This window comes from Sorex fumeus, unplaced genomic scaffold (genome assembly GCF_029834395.1).
Source record: "Sorex fumeus unplaced genomic scaffold, SorFum_2.1 ptg000081l, whole genome shotgun sequence".
NCBI lineage: Eukaryota > Metazoa > Chordata > Mammalia > Eulipotyphla > Soricidae > Sorex > Sorex fumeus.
Genome location: NW_026606138.1, coordinates 9,690,524 through 9,713,852, shown reverse-complemented (window position 1 = coordinate 9,713,852; position 23,329 = coordinate 9,690,524). Strand labels below are relative to the sequence as shown.

Genomic DNA, 23,329 nt, shown 5'->3' with positions numbered 1-23,329 from the left:
AGATTCAGTTAAAAAAAAAAAAAGAAAACAAAACCATGAAACAGGAATTTGGGGCCAAAAGAAGATAGATTCATGGTCTATTTGGTCAGCTTTGAAGTAATTTTTTTGATATTGTTTACTTTTTTTGTATGACTGTAGCTCATGTCCTTTGTTTAATTCATAGCACAGTAGCACTGTGCTCCTGTTCATCGATTTGCTCAAGCGGGCACCAGTAACATCTTCATTGTGAGACTTGTTACTGTTTTTGGCATATCGAATGTGCCATGGGGAGCTTGCCAGGCTCTGCCGTGCAGGCGGGATACTCTCAGTAGCTTGCTGGGCTCTCGGGGAGGGGCGGAGGAATCGAACCCAGGTCAGCTGTGTGCAAGGCAAACGCCCTACCCACTGTGCCATTGCTCCAGCCCCATTTAAAAGAGGTTTGATTCATATGGAAAAGAAAAGGTAAAGGAAACATTTCAAATTTAACTCCTAGAGATAAATACTAATTTACTCTATTTTTCTAGTCTTTTCTTTAAAACTAGTATCACTACAAATATCACAAATATTTTGTTACAGATATTTTTCCCCAAAGTAAAAGACGGGGGTGGGGGTGGCCGGATGAGCTTGCCTTGCACACTGCCAACTGAAGTTCAATCCCAGCACCACATACATGCCCCTGAGCCTGCCAGGAATGATTTCCCTGAGCACAGACACCCTGACCCCTAATTTTAAAAACTATTTCTATTTTTTAATTTATTACGAATATCTTCCCATGTCATTACATTGATTTGGTTTATGGTATTTTATATTATGAAAACACTTCAGTCTTTGTGCTAATTGATTTGATTTTCTAATCATTTTCTTCAGAAAGACTCCTAGAAAAGATTTGTTTAAAATTCATGCGTTTTTGTTAATGGTTTTATTATGTTGCCAAATTACTTTATAATTTGGAATGATGGTTTTAGTTTTTGTACTTGGGTTTCACCAGCAATACAGTTAAGGTTTTGCAACCAAATGCATTCAGAGCTAAAAGTACCTGAGTCAAAGAATGTGTAGAAGTCATACATGTATAAACTAAATTTTCTCTAACATATAGTCAATTTTCAGCATAATATTAGAAACTGATAGAGTGAAATTAGTAATTGAGCCTTTATAGGAATTTAGTTTTTGTACTTTACATTCCATTCTCAATTTATTTTTTCCACTTTTTCTTTCAAAGGAAATTTAAGTAAACATTAATTAATTTAGTTTAAGCACTGTTTTTCTAACTCTCTCAATTTGAGCTCTGTATTCATTTTGTGATTGAAAACTTTGTTTTGATTTATGAGAAGTTAAGAGGTCCCTCTGGTGGAACATTTAGGAAATGCATAGCATTATATTATCCTAAGACTTAAGATTTTTATTTTAAATGGTGGTAGCATTGTGTTGTAACTTTTTGAAAGAAGGATGTAGTGAACAGTGGTTGGCTTCCTACGTTGCTATCTAAACATTTCTTAACCTTTAATATAGTGAGAATGTTTAAGATTCTTTTTCTTGCCTTTCCTTTGTTGCGGTCTCACAGTTGATTGTCATCCATAAAGGATTGTAGTTGTGGTGCTGGGATCACAAAGGCATTGCCAGATTTGTAGCCTCACATATGCAAAGCAGGTGCTGTCTTTTGCCTCTGTTCAGGATATTATAAGATAGAAGGAAATGGGGTTTTAGGGAACACAGCTGGCAGGGCACTTGCATGGCACACTGCAGACCTAGATTCAGTTCCTGGGACCCCATGTAGTCGTCTGAGTCCTACCATGAGTGAGTTCTGAATGCAGAGCCAGGAATAAGCCCTGAGCACAACTAGGTATGCCCTCCAAATAAAACCCTACTTCAAGAAGATAGCAATAAATTTGTAAAGTTATGGGATTTGATAGACTATGACCTAGATAATCTATTATTAATGAAATTAAATTTTGCCTTTTTTTAAGAAAAGGTATTCTAAGAAGTGAAATGTGGGAGAAATTTAATATTTATTACGTTTAACAATGGGAGGACTGTGACTGTAACTGTGAATGTTTAACTAATACAGTATATCTTACACTCTTAGCTCTGAGTATCGATTAGATAAGGTACTGATTGTGAGTAAGGGTTAGGATCTGAAAAGTGATCAAAGTAGAGGCATCTGTATGAATACCATTTTTTTCTTTACATAAGTTCATAATAGTTAAGTCAGGAGACACAATGTAATCCCAAAGCCGCTTTATTTCAAAGAGCATGTTCTTTTCATTATTTCTGAAGGTGAAAGATCAAGTTCCTACTAAATCATCAAACATTATATCATATTCACTATTGTAATGATTTTTTATTTTAGTTATGTATTTATGCAAGGCTACAGAATTTAAGCAATACAACTTCTTTGGGTAGGGAGTGTCTTATGATGTGTCTGTCTACCCTACCCATTTTCCATAATTACCACACCATCTATGTTTGATGGGTTTCAGACAGTAGACAACAAATCATAGAGGGAAATATATATATATATATATATATACACACACATATATATACACCTATATGTGTGTGTGTGTGTGTATACCTCTTGGAGAGCCCAGCAAGCTACTGAGAGTATCCCGCCCTCACAGCAGAGCCCTGCAAGCTATCCATGGTGTATTTGATATGCCAAAAACAGTAACAATAACGGGTCTCATTTCCCTGACCCTGAAAGAGCCTCCAATGCAGCATTGTTGAGAAAGACGAGTAAGGAGAGGCTGCTAAAATCTCAGGGCTGGGATGAATGGAGACGTTAATGGCACCTGCTTGAGTAAATTGATGAACAATGGGATGACAGTGATACACTGATACAACTTGTTTATACCTCCATATGTGTATAAGACTCATCAGACTTCTAGTGTCATCTCACTATTCTTTTTCATTTTTTTTTTTGTTTTTTGTTTTTTGGTTCACTCCCAGCGATGCTCGGAGGTTACTCCTGGCTCTGCACTCAGGAATACTCCTGGCAGTGCTAGGGAAACCATATGGGATGTTGGGATCCAACCCGAGTCAGCTGCGTGCAAAGCAAACACCCTACCCAATGCACTATTGCTCTGGCCCCTCATCTCACTATTCAAATGGCTCCTCTATCCATTTCTCTCATCCTTTCTCCACTTTTCACTGAATTAACACCATAGTTTTTGAAGAGTTAGTTTTATTGGTTTTTGCCAATCCTTTTGCTTTATTTATATTCTACATATTAGTGAAAACATGTAGTAATTATCATTAACTTCCTTATTTTTATCTAGCTTAATCATCTCAAATTCTTTCCCTTTGTCCCCAAAGGTAAAATTTCACTTTTGTGGGGACTGGGGGGGGTGGGGAGAGAAAGTCGGGCAGCATTCGGCAGCGTCCATTGCTGTGCCCACAAGCCACTCCTGTTGTGCTCAGAGAACCTGCTGAGATGCTGGGTTCAGCCCTCGAGTGGACTCTGCTCGGCAGGCATCTTAACCCTGTGCTGGATAGGACCCCTCTCTTGTTCATGTTTGGAATGCTTTTCTTTTTGTTGTTGAATTGTGTAAATGCTTTTTATATTTTGAATATCAACCTCTTCGGGAAATATGATGTACAAAAGTCTTTTCCCAGTTTCTACTTTGGCATTTAGGTTTTGTGGTAGTTTCTTATGTTGTATGGAAAAGCTTTTTAATTGATGTACTTCTAATTACCTATTCTTTTTTCTTGTCAGTGGAATTGAGTTTCCAGATAAATTTTTAAGTTCAAGTAGGTATGTTTTCTTCATATGATCTCAGATCTAACGTTCAAGACTAAGCCATTTTGAGTTAGTATTTGAGAACAGTTTTAAAGTGATCTAGTGTCTCCCCCCTTTATTTGTACATGATTCTTCCAGTTTTCCTAGCACCATTTGTTGAAAAGACCATAGTACAGCTCTGACTCAGTATTTATCATAGATCAGATGTCCATATTTATGTGTGAGTTTATTTCTGAGTCTTCTATTCTATTTCGCCTTGTATAGTGGGCCAGTTCCAAATACCATACTGTTTAAACTGCCATTTCTTCATAGCACTGTTCTAAATTGGGGAGCATAATACCTCTCTGAATTGCTTATTTTTTGATAACTCCATTTGCCATTTTGTTGTAATAAGCAACATGAAATAAATTATTTTGTGCTTGGTAAGGGGGCAGGTTTGGAGGGTAGATGGGAAATGAAACAAGGGTTGAGGGAAGGTCATATGATGATAGAATTGGTGCCGGACTTTGAATGCCCAAAACTGTATTATAAATAACTTTGTAGATGAGTGTTTAAATAAAGTTAGAAAAAATAAAAGTGGATATTGAATCATGCCAATTTTTTTTTTAGTATCTATTAATGACTGATATTTGTTGTTGTTGCTAATGGTGTGTCACATTAATTGGTATATGTTGAATCTTTATCTTTTTTCGCAGTGCTGAGGTCAAACTCACAAGCCTTTTATATTGTTGAACCATTCTGACACCGCTAGAATAAATCCCATGTGATCATGATGAATGATTCTCTTGATATATGGGAGTCAGTTTGCTAAGATTTTGTTGGTGATTTTCACTCTGAAATACCAGTTTTCTTTTGTGTGTGTGCTGTTCTTTCTTTGGTTTGGGGATCAGAGTGATATTGATCTCAGACAATGAGTTTGAAAGTCTTCCTCCTCTCTACGAGTATAAGTAGGAAGCATATTAGGTCTTTTTTTTGCAAGTTTTCTAGAATTCACTGATAATGCCATCTGATCCTGGTCTTATGTTTTTAGGGAGCCTTGATCCCTGCCCCTCCCTTTTTCTTCCCTTTTTTTCATTGTGATCACTAGAAGTCACATGGTTGTAGTTCTCTCCAAATGTTGCACACTTGTTTGCAACATGCCAAATACCTCACACAATTGACTGCAAATGATAGTGCCTCTGAGGATCATACTTAGGTTATGGTATGGTGCTGGGAATCTCTGAGCCATATCTGTGGGTCTTTAGGGATTTTGTTGTTGTCACTGCTTTTATTAAGTACTTGCTGGTCCATTCAAGCTGTTTTTTTCCTGGTTAGGTTTTATGATTGAAAAAATTGTCCATTTCTTCTCAGCTATCCCCCCTCTTTTCCTCTTGATTTTTGGGCCACATCCAACTGTGCTCAAGGATCACTCCTGGTGGGCTTGGGCTTGGGGAATCATGTGCTGCCAGGAATCAAACCCAGGTTGGCCAGTACAAGACACATTATACTATAGCAGTAGTGTACTTGGCTTCCACCATAGGCTATCCAATTTTTTGCATATAGATAATTTGTTGTAATTTCTTAATGATCCTTTTAATTTATGCTATATCAGATGTAACTTTTTCATTTCTGATTGTTTTTAACCGATTATTTTTGAATCACTGTGAGATACAGTTACAAAGCCTTAAGTTTCAGTCATACAGTGATGAACACCTATTCCTTCATCAGTGTACATTTAACAGAGGTTTTATTGGAAGTTTGAGAGGATGCCCTGGGGAGGGGATTATCCACTTTATACTTTAAAAGAACTGTCTCTGGTTTCATTGATCTTTTGTATCTTTTTGTATTTCATTTATTTCTACTTTAATTTTTATTATTTTCTTCTTCTGCCAATGTTTGACTGCTTGTTTCTCCTTTTAAAGTCTAAGATTAGACTTCTGTTTTGTATCCTGCCATTTTACTGATTAGTTAGTTTTAACTTTTTTTTTTTTTTGGTGCAGCAGTGACTTAGCTCAAGAGTTGACAAACTGTCCTTGTGGGCCAAATTCATTCTGTAGCGCGCGCACGTGTGTGTGTGTGTGTGTGTGTGTGTGTGTGTGTGTGTGTGTGTTTGAATCACCATGAGCTACAGTTACAAAGCTTTCATGCTTGAGTTTCAGTCATAGAATGATCGAACACCCATCCCTCTAACCAGTGTACATTTTCCACCACTAATGTCCTTATTATCCTACCCCCCCCATTCCATCCCTCCCCCTGCTTCTATGGCAGACAATTTCCCTCTTACTCTCTCTCTACTTATGGGCATTATAGTTTGTAATACAGACACTGAGAGGACATCATGTTTGGTCTACTTTCAGCACACATCTCCCATGCTGAATGATCCCTCCAACCATCATTGACTTAGTGATCCTTTCTCTATCCCAGCTGCCTTCTCCCCCAGCTCATGAGGCAAGCTTCCAGCCAGGTGTAATCTTTCTGGCCTGTGTCTCTACTGTCCTTGTGTGTTAGTCACCCATTATGTTAACTTTATATTCCACAAATAAGTGTATGTCTGTTCCTCTCTTTCTGACTCACTTCACTTAGCATGATACTGTCCCTGTCCTTCCACTTATGAAATAATTTCATGACTTTATCTTTCCTAACATCTGCATAGTATTCCATTGTGTAGATGTGCCATGGTTTTTTTAACCACTCATCTGTTCTCAGGCACTCAAGTTGTTTCCAAGTTCTGGCTATTGTCAACAGTGCTGTAGTGAACATACAGGTGCAGATGTCATTTCTGCTGTTCTTTTTTGCATCCCCAGGATATATTCCCAGAAGTGGTATTGCGGGGTGATACAGAATGCCCATATTGTTTTCCAGAAAGGCTGGACCAATCGGCATTGCCACCAACAATGACAGAGAGTCCCTTTTCCCCCACATCCACACCAGCACTGGTTGTTCTTGTTTTTGTTCTTTTCACACCAGCCTCTGGTGTGAGATGATATTCATTGTTGTTTTGATTTGTATCTCCCTGATGATTAGAGATGTAGCGCATTTTTTCATGTGACTTCTGGCCATTTGTTGAGGGTGTTTCTGTTTCTTCTCCCCATTTTTTGATGGGATAGGAGGTTTTTTTCTTGTACTGTTTTACTAATGTCTTATGTATCCTGGATATTAACCCCTTATTTGATGGGTATTGGGTAAATAATTTTTCTCGTTCAGTGGGCTCTCTCTGTATTTTGGTCACTGTATCTTTGGAGGTGCAGAAACTTCTTAGTTTAATGTAGTGTCATTTGTTTATGTTTGTTTCCACTTGCTTGGTCAGTGGTGTTTCATCTTTAAAGATGCCTTTAGCATCAATGTCATGGAGGGTTCTGCCTATATTTTCCTCCATGTACCGTATGAATTCATGTACCTTATGAATTCAGGTCTGATATTGAGTTCCTTAATCCACTTTGATCTGACTTTTGTGCCTGGCGTTCAGAGATCAGAATTAATTTTTTTGCAGGTAGCTGTCCAGTTTTTCCAGCACCATTTGTTGAAGAGGTTTTGCTTGTTCCATTTCACGTTTCTTGCTCCTTTAACAAAGATTAAGTGATCATATATTTGAGAGTCTGACAGAGTATTCAACTCTGTTCCATTGGTCTGTGGGTCTGTCTCAATCCCAATACCATGATGTTTTAATTACTACTTGTAGCATATGTTTTATGGCATAGTTTTACAACATTTTTGAAGGTTGCTTAAAAATAAGAATGTGACACATAATCAAAACAGAATCTGCTGAAATGTCCACTGACAAGTGATTCGTTAAAGAGGCTATGATTTATATTTTAATGCAAATATGCTCTGCTTTTTTTAAAAAAGATGAAATTGTGCCTTTTGGGATGTAATGGATGTATCTTGAAGGAATCCTGTTAAGTGAAATAAGGAAGTAAAAGACAAAGATCAAATTACTTAACTTCTCTGTCAAGTAACAATTACTATAGCAAACTGACTGGTGAGAATCAATGGAACTTGAAGACTCCAAAGTATAGTATGGTAGTTACTAGAAGAATGGAGTGAATGAGTGAATACATCTCAAAGAATGAGTGAGGTATCGTTATGGTGGTGATTTGACTGGAACTCTGGGATGAGTGATAATTATATGTATAGAGGTGTGAACTTAGCCTCTGAAATTCCATAATATTACAAATGAAATATGTGAATAGTTCAATGATAAATCAGAGAGACCATTAAAATACAAAACTTAACAGGTCAGAGGTGTGCATGACTGCAAAAGAGTATTTACTCTCTAGCCCTTCTAGTCCTATACAGTGTATTCTTTTTCAAATCCTCATCCATGAAATGTTACCAGAAGTATGTCTTGTTGATCTTTCATCAGAGCTTTTTTACCTTTTTTGATGTTCAGCCAAGTGGTGGTTGGATAGACTGGCCTTATGGACCAAATTATATTTGATTTTTTTTTAAGTATACATAGAACTTTTCTAATACTATACTGAACAACAGTCGAGACTAGTCTGAAATTTTTTTGTATTATATCTTCCAACAGTATTAAAACTTTAAAAAGATCCTTTATTAATTTTTTTAGTTCTTCCTCATATGAGTGTATATATTTTACAATTATTTATTATTTATTTTAACAGTGTTTTTTATTTATTATTATTCACTGTATCACTCTATCACTGTTCATTGATTTACTCGAGTGTCTGCCAGTAATGTCTCCATTCATCCCAGCTTTGAGATTTTAGCAGCCTCTCCTTACTCATCTTTCCCAGCACTGCCGTATTGGAGGTTCTTTCAGGGTCAGGGGAATGAGACCCATTATTGTTACTGCTTTTGGCATATCGAATACACCGCGGGTAGCTTGCCAGGCTCTGCATGCATTTATTATTATTATTTATAAATATTTACAGTTATTAATTGAACAGTTTGTTTTCTTAAAAGCTCATAGCTATTTTGCTCTTTATCATTTCTGAACTGGTAGTGTCCATTTGAAATGATTGCAAATGAATCATTTCTCAGTTATTAAATATTTCCATTGCCCATAGATTATTAGATGTGTAAGTGATGCTATAATGAATAACCACACTTCTTTTGTTACTGGTTTTTTTTGGGGGGGTCACACCTGACGATGCTCAGGGCTTATTCCTGGCTCTGTGCTCTGGGATAACTCCTGGTGGTTTTCAGTGGATATATGTGTGGCAGGGATTAAACCCAGGTCAATATGTGCAAGGCAAGTTCACCTTCCCCCTGTACTAGCTCTCTGGCCTCCATTTTTTCCTTTTTTAAATCATAGCCATCTGAAAAATCCTGGTTGTAATAACACACAATAGTGATATCTTACAATACTAGTTCTGCTTTATAAAACTTGATATGATTACAGGAACTTTCCCGTTTCCTATTAGAAGGTACATTACATTAATTAATCATAAAAGCTGCGATTTCCAATGCCTTTAAAAAAGGAACTTGAGCCAGAACCATAGTACAGGGGATTATGCCCTTGCCTTGTGCAAGGCAACCCTGATTTAGTACCCCAAATGGTTCCCGGAGCACTACCAGATGTGGCCAAAACAAACAGAAAAAAAAGGGTGTTGATAAGTACAATGGCTATTATTTATAAACATTTTAAAGGTTTTTTAAATTCCTTGACTTCTTACTCTTTTAGAATTTGTTCTTTGTACTTGAAAAAAATAAAGACATGCACTTGAGTATATTCATGAGTTCAGAAAATTTTGACTGTTTTAGTGTTATGTCTTAAGGGTCTGAAAATAATATCTGGCATATACGTGCCCTTAAATGTTGAATGAAATAATTTTCAGGCTTATATATTACAATACTGTTTAATATTAAATAGTTGGAAATACTCTGTTTCCTTACAGAGATAGTTGATTAAAATGTAAAATAAGATGTGATTAAATGCTATTTTGCTTTTAAAATATTCTAATTGTTTTATGTATGCTGATACATGTATTCGGTGCTTCATTTAATAAAAAAATGCATAGTATATACTACTTTTAATATTTTTATCGAAAATACATTATATATGTACAGTAGTTCTTAAGCTTGTTTCAGGATTCTTTTGCATTCCTGAAATTACGGAAGACTTAAATTTACATATTTGTATTCATAGATTTGAGATACATGCACATATGTTTACCATATTTGAAATTAAAACTGGGGGAAATACTTTTAATTTATTGCTCATCTAAAATAAAATAATGAATTCACTGCTTATTCACATAAATGTAGTTTTATTAAAATATTTTTCAAAATGACATTTATTGAGCAGTGGTAACTTGTATCTGCATTAGTCTGCTTAGGTCTGTTTTACATACTGAATGTTTCTTTGACCTGTGCAAGGTTTTGTAACTTACATTGGTCATTTGGAAAATACTGTTTTTCAGATTATGTGGATCTTCTCGATATTGACTAGTTTTATCATGCCACACTCAAAAGTCACAGTATTATCATTGTAAGATTTTCAAATATTATGAAGCAGTCAAGCTTACAGTTTTGGAATCATAGTCTATTTTTTATTTTAAAGTTTGAGTTTTTTTTTGTTTTGTTTTTTGCTTTTTGGGTCACACCTGGCGATGCACAGGAGTAACCCCTGCTCTGCACTCAGGAGTTACTCCTGGCGGTGCTCAAGGGACCATATGGGATGCTGGGAATCGAACCCGGGTTGGCCACGTGCAAAGCAAACGCCCTACCCTCTGTGCTATCTCTCCAGTCCCTCAAAGTTTGAGTTTTATCATTGAAAACTCAGTTTTTCTTAATTTTATTCTCGGAGAGCCCAGCAAGCTACCGAGAGTATCTCGCCCGCACGGCAGACCTGGCAAGCTCCCCGTGACGTATTCGATATGCCAGACACAGTAACAACAAAGTCTCCAATGGAGACGTTACTGGGCCCGCTCGAGCAAATCAATGATCAACGGGAGGGCCTTTCTTTCTTTCTTTCTTTCTTTCTTTCTTTCTTTCTTTCTTTCTTTCTTTCTTTCTTTCTTTCTAGTTTTCTTGCACATTTTGAAAAAATATGATATTTTTAATATTTGAAATAAAATATTTATGAAGAAGCAACATTTAATCAGTTTGTCATTTGTCCAGATAAAAATAGTATTCCATTAAGGAAAAAGGTGGCCCAATCTTATCACAGTGATACATTAAAAGAAACAAATTATAGGATTCAGAAAATAGCGGTACTCTGTGCCCAATTTTCTCTTTACCCATCCCCAGCATCACATCTTCTCATTACCAGTCTGAAGGCTCATCCCTTTTCCCCTTTTTAATCTAAGCACCTCCAGTTTTGTCCCAACAGCGAACCATCTGGCCAAACTCAATTGGCTGAATATCTCAAAACTCGGTATTTCGTGGCCCCCAGGTTCCCCAAGATAACTGCTTGGGAGGCACAAAAAAAATTAAATCAACAAAAAGAAAGCCCCATATATTTCAGTTGTTTGAGTGAGGTCACACCTGGTGGTGCTTAGGAATTCCTCCTGGCTCTTTGCACAGACAAGCATCATTCCTGACAGGACTCAGGAGGTCATATGTGGTGCCAGGGGATCAAACCGCAGTCAATGCCTTCAAGGCAGTCACCTTACCCACGTTACTGTTGCTTTGACTCCAAATATGTAACTGTTTTTTAAATAGCAAAATATTCTTAAATGGTAACATTTAAATTTTTTTGTATTTATAAATGTTTTATATTTAATGTCACGTAAATTGTGCTTTTATGGGACAGCTCACACAAAGAGTTAAGTGAATGTGAATTATTAAGAATAGTTATTTTCTGTATTTTTCTTATTAGGATTTAGGTCCTGAGTATAAAGATATATTTAACACCTCATTGCAATGGATTTTGGAAAATGGAAAAGATGTGGGAATAAGGTAAAGGATTTTATTTCCACTCTGATTGTAGTATAAGACTCGGTACTTTAACTCTGAATGATCTCCCTTCATTGTTTTTAATAGGTGTGTTGGTAGTGGCCCGGAAGAAGAACTGACAAACATAACTCACGTGCAGTTTTTACAGTCCACAAGACCTCAGATGTCTTTCTGGTGTCGTTTTAGACGTGCTTTTATTACTGTCACCCACAGATTATTACTGTTATGCTTAGGTAAGTTTGTAGAATGAAAAAGAAGTTAGTTTTTATGTGTGTATGGTGCAAGATGCCAGCTTTGAGAATTCAGTCTGTAATAGTTGTCCATTATGATTATATTCAAAAATATTCTCTAACCTAAATAATAATAGGTAAAGGTAAAGACCCTCCCGTTGATCGTCGATTTGCTCGAGCGGGCCCAGTAACGTCTCCATTGGAGACTTTGTTGTTACTGTGTCTGGCATATCGAATACTCTCGGTAGCTTGCCGGGCTCTCCGAGAGGGGCGGAGGAATTGAACTCAGGTCGGCCATGTTGGCTGCATGTAAGGCGAACGCCCTACCCGCTGTGCTATCGCTCCAGCCCAAATAATAATAATGAGATTTCTTAATAATATTAATATCAGTTGAAGGACTTAAAGAGTAGTGGTACAAGGGAGGCAGGAATAAGATCATCCTAAAAACCTCCAGAAAAGCTATGTAGTATATAATAGAAATCTATTCTAGAAAATAGAACAAGAAAATGTAAAAATTAAGCTTATTTTTACTTTTTGGGGGGAGACGACCTCGGAGTCATCCTGCCAGTGCCCAGAGAACTATGAAGGTCAAACGTATATGAAAGTATGTGCTTAGTCTGTTGAATTATCTTTCTGGCCCCGGACTTAGTTTTAAGTAATACAAAGTACCATGAGTTAAAATGATTTTATAATAACAGATAAGTGACAAGATAAAAATTTAGTTGAGATTCCTAGATATTAGCAATCCCTATATTATATCTTATTATATAGATATTTTTGACTGGAGCGATAGCACGGCGGGTAGGGCATTTGCCTTGCACATGGCCAACCAAGCCAACCCGTGTTCGATTCCTCCGCCCTTCTCAGAGAGCCCAGCAAGCTACCAAGAGTATCTCTCCTGCACGGCAAAGCCTGGCAAGCTACCCATGATGTATGCAATATGCCAAACACAGTAACAACAAGTCTCACAATGGAGATGTTACTGGTGCCTGCTCGAGCAAATCAATGAACAAAGGAAGGACAGTGCTACGTATAGATATTGTATCCTATTATCAGTTAATATCTAGGTGTAGATATAAATTACATATATATGTAATATATATTATATATAATACAATAAGTTACAATAATATTTGATATAATAAATATATAAGTAGGTATATAAATTAACACCTCCTTAATTCATATTAAAGTTAATTCACTTTAAAGTAAAATACAGTGCATTTATAGTTCTGTGAAACTTTTCTAGTGTTTTAATGTCATAAAGGAAGAAATTTTCGAAACATAGTTGTGGCTTTGTCTTCTAATAATAGCATTTAGAGGCCAAAGAGAGAGATAGTACAGTGGGCAGGATGCTTGCCTTGCAAGCTGACCTGGGTTTCGTCGCCAAACTCTATGTGGTCCCCTTATTCCGTAATGAGTGATCCCTGAGCACAAAGCCTGGAATAAATCCTGAGCACCACAGGGTGTGGCCTCAAAACAATAACAACAAAATTGTATTTAAATGTTGTATTGTCAGTGCAATGGGAAAAAAATTTTTTAAAGAAGTTAAGTGGGGGTTGGAGAGAGAGACCAGTGGGGAAGGCACTTGTCTTGTATGTGCCTGACTTGGGTTTGATCCCTGGCAACCTGTAAAGTCCCCTGAGCACTGCCAGGAACAATTCCTGAGTGCAGAACCAGGAGTGACCCTTGAGAATCACTGGATTTGAGCCTCCCAACTCCAAAAACAAGTGAAACTCTGGGAAATAGTTAATAAATATTATTTCTTCTATGCAGTTTAAATTATTTAACTTTCAAAACACTGTGTTTAAGATTTATTCTGTTGTGGCAGGAGGAATTCAATAGTTTTCTTTTTTTTTTTTAATTTTGTTAATATCAGAGTTAACTGTTGACTTCTCAGTAACTTCAAGTTGTAATCAGTGTTATTGAATGCCATTGTCCACATTTTTAAAACAAAGACTGTATATTAATATTGCAGGTGTAGTGATGGTTTGTGTCGTTCTGCGTTACATGAAGTATCGCTGGACAAAAGAGGAAGAAGAAACAAGACAGATGTATGATATGGTGGTAAAGATTATAGGTATAGTGTTTGTGAAATACATACTTTTTAGGTGTAATTATGTGATAAATGCTATATAGTGTCCGGTGGTTGATTTATTTTTAAGTTTTTGTGATTTATTTACAGATGTTTTACGAAGCCATAATGAGGCTTGCCAGGAAAATAAAGATTTACAACCTTACATGCCTATTCCACATGTGCGAGATTCCTTAATACAGCCTCATGACAGGTGTGTTCAAAGCATTGTGAGTTAAAGTCACGAGAATTATATTCAGAGTTACAACCCTTCTCAGCGATACCTGATTTTCTTTACAGACTGTATATTTGTATTTTAAATTTTTCTTTCTAAAATTTCTTATCTTGATTTTTGAGTAGCATAACTAGACTCTAAAGTTACTCTCATTCCTGTGCAATTTTAATTTTCTTGTCTTCTCCTTAATCTTAATTTTATCGTGATAAAAAATACATTTATATAATAGTCACTGTGAATATTTTACCTGAACTTTTTTTTTATTAGTGAAACACCATGAGGTACAGTTGTAGATTTACAATTTTTTGTGCTTGGGTTTGATTATACAATGATCAGATACCCATCCCTCCACTAGTGCCCATTTTCCACCACCATGGATAATACCCCCCCACCCCCATCCCCCCATCACCCCCTGCCTCTGTGGCAGGGCAATCCCCTGTGTTCTCTCTCTCCTTTTGGGTGTTGTTTTACCTGAACTTTTACAGGTATTTTGTTAGTGAAGATTTTAAAATATGATAACAAAAATATAAGTTGAAAGATTAAGAATGCTTTTTTAAGCATTCATTTTTTTTTTCTTTTTGGGTCACACCTGGTGATGCAACAGGGGTTACCTCTGATTCTGCACTTAGGAATCACTTCTGGCAGTGTGCTCAGGGAACCATATGAGATTCTGGGAATCAAACCCAGGTCGGCCTCCTGCGAGGCAAATGCCCTACCCGCTGTGCTATCACTCCAGTCCCTTTTTAAGCATTTAACCATAAAACATCAGAATCACAGTGGAGTTTTTTGAAGAATAAAATACTGATGCTCATGCTGTGCTTCTGGAGATTGAAACTTGATAAATCTGAGGAGAGGTTCAGGTCTCTAAGTTTATTTGGAAAAGAAAAATCTTAGGGCCAGAGTGATAGTTCAGTGGGTGGGGCACTTGCCTTGCACATGGTCAATCCCGATTCAATCTCTGGCACCCCACATGGTCTCCTGAGCCTGCCAGGTCTGATCCTGAATGCAGAAACAGCAGTCAGTCCTGAGCACTACTGGGTGTGGCCAAAAACAAAAACAAAACCCAAACAAACCTGTGAGCATCAACAACCTCCAGAATTAACAATAAACCATATCCTTAAATCACTAGTGTTTGAAAAAGATGATAAGCCAATATGATAGTACCTTTGTCATTTTGTTTGCATAATAGGAATTATCATTTTTTTTTTACATGATAGGAAAAAGATGAAGAAAGTCTGGGATAGAGCTGTTGAGTTTCTTGCTGCTAATGAGTCTAGAGTTCGCACAGAAACACGAAGAATAGGTGGTGCAGATTTTCTGGTTTGGCGTTGGATCCAGCCTTCTGCATCCTGTGACAAAATATTAGTAATACCTTCTAAAGTATGGCAAGGTCAAGGTATGTTACTTTTCTTTTTTCCGTAGATGACAAACTCTTTGTAAAGTTCTAAATTATTTTCTGAATCCTTATGCCTGCCAAGTATGTTTTTATTCATATATAATTCCTCACTTTATTTCAACATGTCTGTTGTTAACCCTTTGTAACTGGGGAGGAAAAAAGTCCAGTAATACATAATACAAAATAACCTTTTTTATTTTTGGCATCTAAATCTTGAAATTTTGTACAAGGGTATTTTTAAACAACAAAAACTTGAAAAATAATTTTCTAACTTCACAACTGCAAAAATCATAAGTGCTTGAGTGAAATAAATGATACAGTTTTGTGGTTAGTTTAATTTTATTTCAGGGTAATTTTCTGCCTGTTCTTTATTCATCTTTCTGTTGGGTTTTATCTTTCAGCAATTTGTAGAAATCCTAGGCTATAGATAATTTTTAATTGAATTTTGGCATAACATTAAGTTTAAGGTCTATGATGTGTTACTCTGATTTATTTATTTATCACATACTGATCTTAAAGCCCAAGAATTGTCACTGTCATTGTTCTCCCGTTGTTCATCGATTTCTCGAGCGGGCCCAGTAACATCCCTGTTGTGAGACTTGTTGTTACTGTGTTTGGCATATAGAATACGTCACGGGTAGCTTGCTAGGCTTTGCCATGCCAGTGGATACTCTCACTAGCTTGCCGGGCTCTCCAAGGCGGGCTGAGGAACCTGGGCCAACCGGGTCGGCCACGTGCAAGGCAACGCCCTACCCGCTGTGCTATTGCTCCAGCCCAAAGCCCAAGAATTATGTTTTATATTTTCAAACATTGATAATATTTCCATTTTCTCTAGGAACCCATTCTCAGCCATGAGAGTTGAAAAAAATTCTTATCAGGGGGATCGATGTGCCAAACACAGTAACAAGTCTCATGATGGAGACGTTACTGGGCCCGCTCGAGCAAATCGATGAACAATGGGAGGACCGTGACCAATATTTCTTTACTTGATACTCTTTATCTTACCAATAAAAAAAAAAAAACTTTTCACTTTATAGCCTGAAAATATAACAAAACAAAAAAATAATCCAATTCCAAAAATATGGTGTGACGTATTTTGAAATTTTCCTTTTAAGTTCATGATGTACAGATCTGTCACAAATGTTCAGTTGCCTATTTGTGCAGTTTTACTGGTAACAACAGCAAAACATTCAAGAATTTTCACTATAAAAATTACTATATTGACTAGAACTGAGATATTGTAATATTCCTACATGATAGTTTTACATCTTTGATCCATTAAGAGAACAAAATAGAACTCAAACATAGAATTTGGTTTTAATAATACACTTCGATGCCATTACATGTGTGTTTTTTCTAAATATAATTATATTATAAGTATATAATCATACCCAACAATGATTAATTGGGTAACACTTTTACCTCTCTCTCAAAACTTAAAAGTCTGTGAGAACACTGATCTTTTAAATATATCCATTTATAAAATTAAAATAAAAATATCTTTTATAGGTTTTATATGAAAAAATATCTTGTATGACTGTGTGAAAGTTGATACCAATTTTAATTGATTCAAATTTATGTGAGCAATAAAGAAGCAATGGGTAGATATTGATAAAGTATTTTGTGAAAACCTGTATTTATTATATTAGGGCTATAACATCATACCATTGGGATTGAGTCATTTTCTCAATCTATTTATAGTTTAATTAAAAGTTAACTCTCCTGTTGTATGTCAAGTATTAAGCAGGGCACATTATTGCAGCAAAGTATGTATTTAAATAATCATATTTTCAATTTGGGTCATGAATGTTTGCAATATAGTAAATGCAAGAGTGACTGCTGCTTTGTGCCTCAAGTATTTACTTTGTTTCAGTAAAGTTTCTCTATTACTGTTTATAATTTCAGACAAAATAGTTACTGAACCGAAGTTTACTTGTAATCTAACAATTGGCTTTTTAAAGAAAGTAACCTGTTGGTCTATTTAAGATTTCTGTCTAAAAAGACATTTTCTTAAAACATTCAAGTGACTTACTGTAGCTTTTTATAGTAATTTTTTATAATACCTATTATAATAATTTTTATAATAATTTTTTGTAATATGTTCTATTTTGTTCTGCATAATCTGATAATTAATTTTGGGGGTTTATTATCCCTTTGCTAGTCTGAGTGGCTATAATTTAGGTGCATGAATATTAGAACTATCTTCTCAGGGGCTGTTTTAAGATTTGCTTGAAATGTTCTTTACACTTTTCTTCAATCTTTTTAAATTTCATTTTCTTGGTGTTGTCTTGGTGTTAAATACTTTTTTTAGTATTTACAACAATGATTTATTGGGTAACACTTTTACCTCTCTTGCAAAACTTAAAAGTCTGTGAAAACAAAACTTTGAATGCCTTTTTTATTTTAATATCCAGAGGTCTGGGTCCTAACAAAAGCATATATGAATATTTTTGAATGAATTGTATGATAACACCTCTCAACAAAATGGAACAATGGTACATAGTAAAACTAATTTGTTTTTTGGCTTCTTTTGGTAGCATTTCATTTAGATAGAAGAAATTCACCTCCAAATAGTTTGACACCATGTCTAAAGATTCGAAATATGTTTGATCCAGTAATGTAAGTATTATAATAAGCAGTACATCTAATATTTATTTTGTATGTTTGGTTTTAAAAACTGATATTTTTCCCTATAATTTTAAATTATTTTTCCAAGTGAAAAACTCAGATATATAATTGATCTTTATACAATGAATTATTGTATACAAATAAACCTTTATATTCACTATGAATTATAACAGTTGCTTGAGTCAAATTAATGACACACATGATAATCAATACCTGTTACAAAATGTATCAGTCATATCTGCCAGTATTCTATATTGACTCAGGAGGTAATATAGTAAAAGTACCTGCTATTTTTAAATCTGAAATTTTTTTATAAAAAATTCTTTACAGAAATGTTTATTACCATCTCTAAGTCTTTTCTACTTGTTCATGCAATGTTCAAGAAGCTTTTCTTTTTATAATCACCACATGTATCCAGAGAATAGCAGAGTCAGAAGTATATATAGATAGATATATATAGTGTATCATATATACACTATAGTAATCTTTATAAAGTTATAACAGCTACTGCTTAACTATTCAGTGATTGACAGATAAATTTTCTTTTTAACCCAAATAGAATAAATTACTTTATATATAAATAACATACCCTTAAATCCCATGTACAATGCAATTACTTAAAAATAGTTAAGGGAGGGGCTGGGAAGATGGCTCAAAGGATTCTCATGCCTGCTTTGCATGTGGAAGTCTTGTTTAATCCCTGGTACCACTTGGTCATTTGAATATGGCCAGGGAGGAACCCCAAGTACCACACCTGAGTAACGCCCTGATTTACTCAGTGTGACCTCAGATCAAGACAAAATTTCTTAGCCAGATGAAATTCTAAATGAATGATAGTAAAATTGGAAATGTTGTAAGTATTGAGTATACATGTTCACACACTTGTAGAGATAAGAAGCAGTACGATGATTCATCTGTAAAGAGGTATACATCATGCTTTAGGAATTAGGACATTAGTCCAGTGTTTAACTGATTAATGTAAGGTTTTCTATTTTAACTGCAGCCATCTAACCACTCACCCATCATCTGTCAGTATCTTACAAGGCAAACAAATGTCAGTTACTGTAGCAGAATATAATAGGTATTAATACCTGTTTGTGCGGCATGTTTCTTTATCATTCTTTCATTAGTGAAAAAAGAACTCAGAATATGTTCAGTCATTTGATAAAAACTCAGAATGTGTTTGCTTGATATAAAGTTCAGAATACATTAGCAAATAGGTACAGTTTACGAAGAACTAAATAACTTTTACTAAGAATTAAGTGTAGGAATTTAAAAATGTTATTAAAAAATAAAATACTCGGGGCTGGAGCGATAGCACAGCAGGTAGGGTGTTTGCCTTGCAGGCGGCCAGCCCGGGTTTGATTCCCAGCATACTATATGGTCCCCTGAGCACCGCCAGGAGTAATTTCTGACTGCAGAGCCAGGAGTACCCCCTGTGCATTGCCGGGTGTGACCCAAAAAGCAAAATAAATTAATTAATTAAATGAAATAAAATACTCAACTTTTACAAGCCACAACTCGCTAATTCCTACTAGTGTAGAAAGAAAAAAAATTACTTGATATGTAGGGCTGGAGCAATAGCACAGTGGGTTGGGCGTTTGCCTTCCACTCAGCTGACCCAGGTTCGATTTCTCCATCCCTTTCGGAGAGCCTGACAGGCTACCAAGAGTATCCCGCTTGCACGGCAGAGCCTGGCAAGCTCCCCATGGCGTATTCGATATGCCTAAAAACAGTAACAAGTCTCACGATGGAGACGTTACTGGTGCCTGCTCAAGCAAATCAATGAACATCAGGAGGACAGACCTACAGTGCTACTTGATAAGTAGGATTTTCAACAAAAAGAAAGCTTGTGCTTCAAGCCTGTGTTGTTCTTTGTACATGTGTGTCACTTGCTTTTCTCTCTTTTTTTCCAGTGTAGAGCAGCCTATATTCTCCCTTGAACACAGATTTCCCCTTTTTCCTCCTCTCATATCTTCCTTAGCAATTTCTGTTCAATAAAAACTACCTTGCTTCAATTAAAAAAGAAAAAATAGCACTTTCCTACTGCTGTAGAGGGATATTTCTTTATTGCCTCATCTCTGTGTTTTCTTTCTTTATGGAAAGTAAAAGTTTGAGAGTTCTGAATTTTATTTTAAAAATTTGTGTACTAATTTTAACAGCATGGAATTTTAAGCATATTCTAGTAGGATATGTATGCCATAAAAGACAATGATGATAACTTATTAAATTATAAATGTACCTGTTAATTTTTTGTTTTTGACAATATTTCAGGGAAATAGGAGATCAGTGGCATTTGGCAATCCAAGAAGCAATTTTAGAAAAATGCAGTGATAATGATGGCATTGTTCACATTGCAGTAGACAAAAATTCACGTGAGGTAAGATAACTTTTTGTATTGAAGTCTACATGTTCAATTTGTGGCTATTAAGCTAAGATTGTTTTATTTGTCTCTTTTTGTTTCAATATTACAGGGTTGTGTATATGTTAAATGTCTGTCTCCAGAATATGCTGGAAAAGCTTTTAAGGCATTGCATGGCTCTTGGTTTGATGGTAAGAAATTTTAATATAATGAACATTTTGAAAAGATAAATTATCACTTACTATTAAATTATACTAGATTTTGAATTAAATAATTTCAAATTATCATTTTACGAGTAATAATTTTAGGTGTTCTTGTTCACATTTTGTATTCACATATTTTTACCACAGTTTTCTGTAAACATTAAGCACATTTTACAGTTCTAAAATACTATTTTTATTTTACAACAGGGAAATTGGTTACAGTAAAATATTTACGACTAGATAGATATCACCATCGCTTTCCCCAAGCACTTGCTTGCAACACTCCCTTGAAGCCATCAAATAAACATATGAACTCTATGTCTCATCTTCGTCTTCGGACTGGCCTAGCCAATTCTCAAGGAAGTTCCTGAAAAGACTCTCCACTCTTATAACTGTTACTTACAGTAGAAAAATTACTGTTTGGCTTCTTGTCTTCCTTTTAAAATGCTTTTTGTATGTAATATTTTAATTGAATAAAGCTCTGTTTAAATGTTCCAAAAATCGTAAGGTTCCAGTGGGACTTAGCAGTGAGGCAGCAATGCTGAGTAGATAGAATAATTGTTTCATTCAACTTTTGGAGCTCAGTTAAGCCAATGCATTTAAAGTTTTGCATGAGGAACATTGACTTTCTTAAGCATTTTCAGATGTGGTGATTGTATTTTTGCACCAAGAAATGTTTGGATTACCGCACAAAAGCATGGTGAAGAGGCTTCTTGTTATTTCCATAATTCCTGTGAACTAATGTTGTGAATTTTTGTATACAGTCACCTGCATAGTTCCTTAATGTGGTAAAAACGTTCATTTTTCAATTTAACCTTAGATTTCTATTGCTTGTAAAATTTCTATTTGCTACAGCTGGATTATGGGGAAATTCATTTGGGTTTAGTGGTTACATATAAGTGGATGTACATGTACTTAAACTGGCTTTTGTATATATGTATAAATGCTGGTGGTGGCGAATGTAGTCTTGTATTTTGAGGATGTCTGCAGTATAGCAGTAAAATAAGCTTATTTTATTCATAATCTAATGTATATATGTATGTGTATATGTATATATGTCTGTATGTATATTATATATGTATGTGTATATGTTTGTGTATACACACACATATATATACATATGGCTGTACTGTCACAGATCAAACAGCCAAACACCTGGAAGTATTAGATACAAGTTAAAAATATCTTTTATAGGTTTTATATGAAAAAAATGTCTTGAGTATGACTGTGAAAGTTGATACCAGTTGTAATTGATTCAAATTTATGCGAGCAATAAAGAAGCAATTGGCAGAAATTGATAAAGTATTTTGTGAAAAGCTGTATTTATTATATTAGGGCTATAACATAGTACCATTGGGATTGAGTCATTTTCCCAATCTGTTTATAGTTTAAATAATGAAAAGTTAACTCTCCTGTTGTATGTCAAGTATTAAGCAGGGCACATTGTTGCAACAAAGTATGTATTTGAATAATCATATTTGCAATTTGGGGTCATGAATGTTTGCAATATAGTAAATGCAAGAGTGACTGTTGCTTTGTGCCTCAAGTATTTACTTAGTTTCAGTAAAGTTTCTTTATTACTGTTTATAATTTCAGACGAAATAGTTACTGAAAGGAAGTTTACTTATAATCTAACAATTGGCTTTCTAAAAAAGTAACCTGTTGGTATATTGTTGTCAGTTCAAAGGAATATGTGAAACAGCTGGAATTATACCAACTATGATTCTGTTCAAAGCTCGGTTTTCTTTTGTTTAGTTGTATATGTGTTGGGTTTGCAGCATGAACTTGCACAGATACTGCACGATTTCTGGTTAAGTAAACATGATGCACACTGTTCTGTAACAGAAAACCCTATTGTGCCTTACCTATGTGCTTTTGTGGGCACCATGTTTATGAAGAATAAAAAAGATTTGCTATCTGAAGAGAATAAATTTTAAATTCTCAGTTTATGTCTCAGATGCTAAAGTGTGAAAATATAAATATATAATATATAATATAACCAATCTTTCTGTATTTTATGTGCATCCTAGTGATTTATCTGAGCTTAGTGAACCCCACCTTGTGACCTGTTGCAAGAGTGAATGTAAAAAATAGTTGTGGCATTTTAAAAGGTCGCCTTTTGATGCAGATGCATCTTTTTCTTGATTCTAAACATATTCATGTAAACATTGTACATTTATTGTTGTAATATATACTATTATGCAGCTTATTTTACCTGAAACTGTTAAGCCGACCAAGATCCTTCCCTGCAAGACAAATGGGAATGTGTATAATAACTAGATATTTGAGAAGTTCCGAAGTTTGATGTAATCCGTTACTTGTCCTGTTAAAAAGGAAAAAAATTCTAATTAAAAATTTATTAGGTTTTTTTAAAATGTCTCTTTATTTTTCAAACTTTTTAAGTGTGTTGTGTATTCTTGTAAAACCAGTGAAAATAGGTGTTTTTATTTTTAATATTTCTGGGAAATCTTAAATATATGTATATTTATGAACATAAAGTTAAATTTTAACAGTCCATTTCTCAGCAGACGTCTTCATCTAATTCTTTGGATGTATTTGGATCAAAGCAGCAACAGGATAAAACCAGCTGCATCACTTAAGCACATTTCGCCAGACACTCTTTCCTATCTGTACTTTTTCAGAA

At 35.2% G+C, this 23,329-nt stretch overlaps 1 protein-coding gene across 1 annotated transcript in view; it reads left to right on the top strand.

Moving 5' to 3' along the window:
* The window catches only part of LEMD3 (LEM domain containing 3), a 73,853-nt gene extending 51,573 nt beyond the window's left edge, over positions 1 to 22,280 (top strand). Inside the window, exons 5-13 of the mRNA XM_056130756.1 lie at positions 11,481 to 11,560; positions 11,645 to 11,790; positions 13,766 to 13,867; positions 13,973 to 14,075; positions 15,314 to 15,492; positions 18,030 to 18,111; positions 20,395 to 20,500; positions 20,595 to 20,673; positions 20,893 to 22,280. Coding sequence (XP_055986731.1) covers positions 11,481 to 11,560; positions 11,645 to 11,790; positions 13,766 to 13,867; positions 13,973 to 14,075; positions 15,314 to 15,492; positions 18,030 to 18,111; positions 20,395 to 20,500; positions 20,595 to 20,673; positions 20,893 to 21,056 — 1,041 coding nt within the window. The 3' untranslated portion in view covers positions 21,057 to 22,280. The remainder of the gene's footprint in view (positions 1 to 11,480; positions 11,561 to 11,644; positions 11,791 to 13,765; positions 13,868 to 13,972; positions 14,076 to 15,313; positions 15,493 to 18,029; positions 18,112 to 20,394; positions 20,501 to 20,594; positions 20,674 to 20,892) is intronic.
* The last annotated feature ends 1,049 nt before the right edge of the window (positions 22,281 to 23,329 follow it).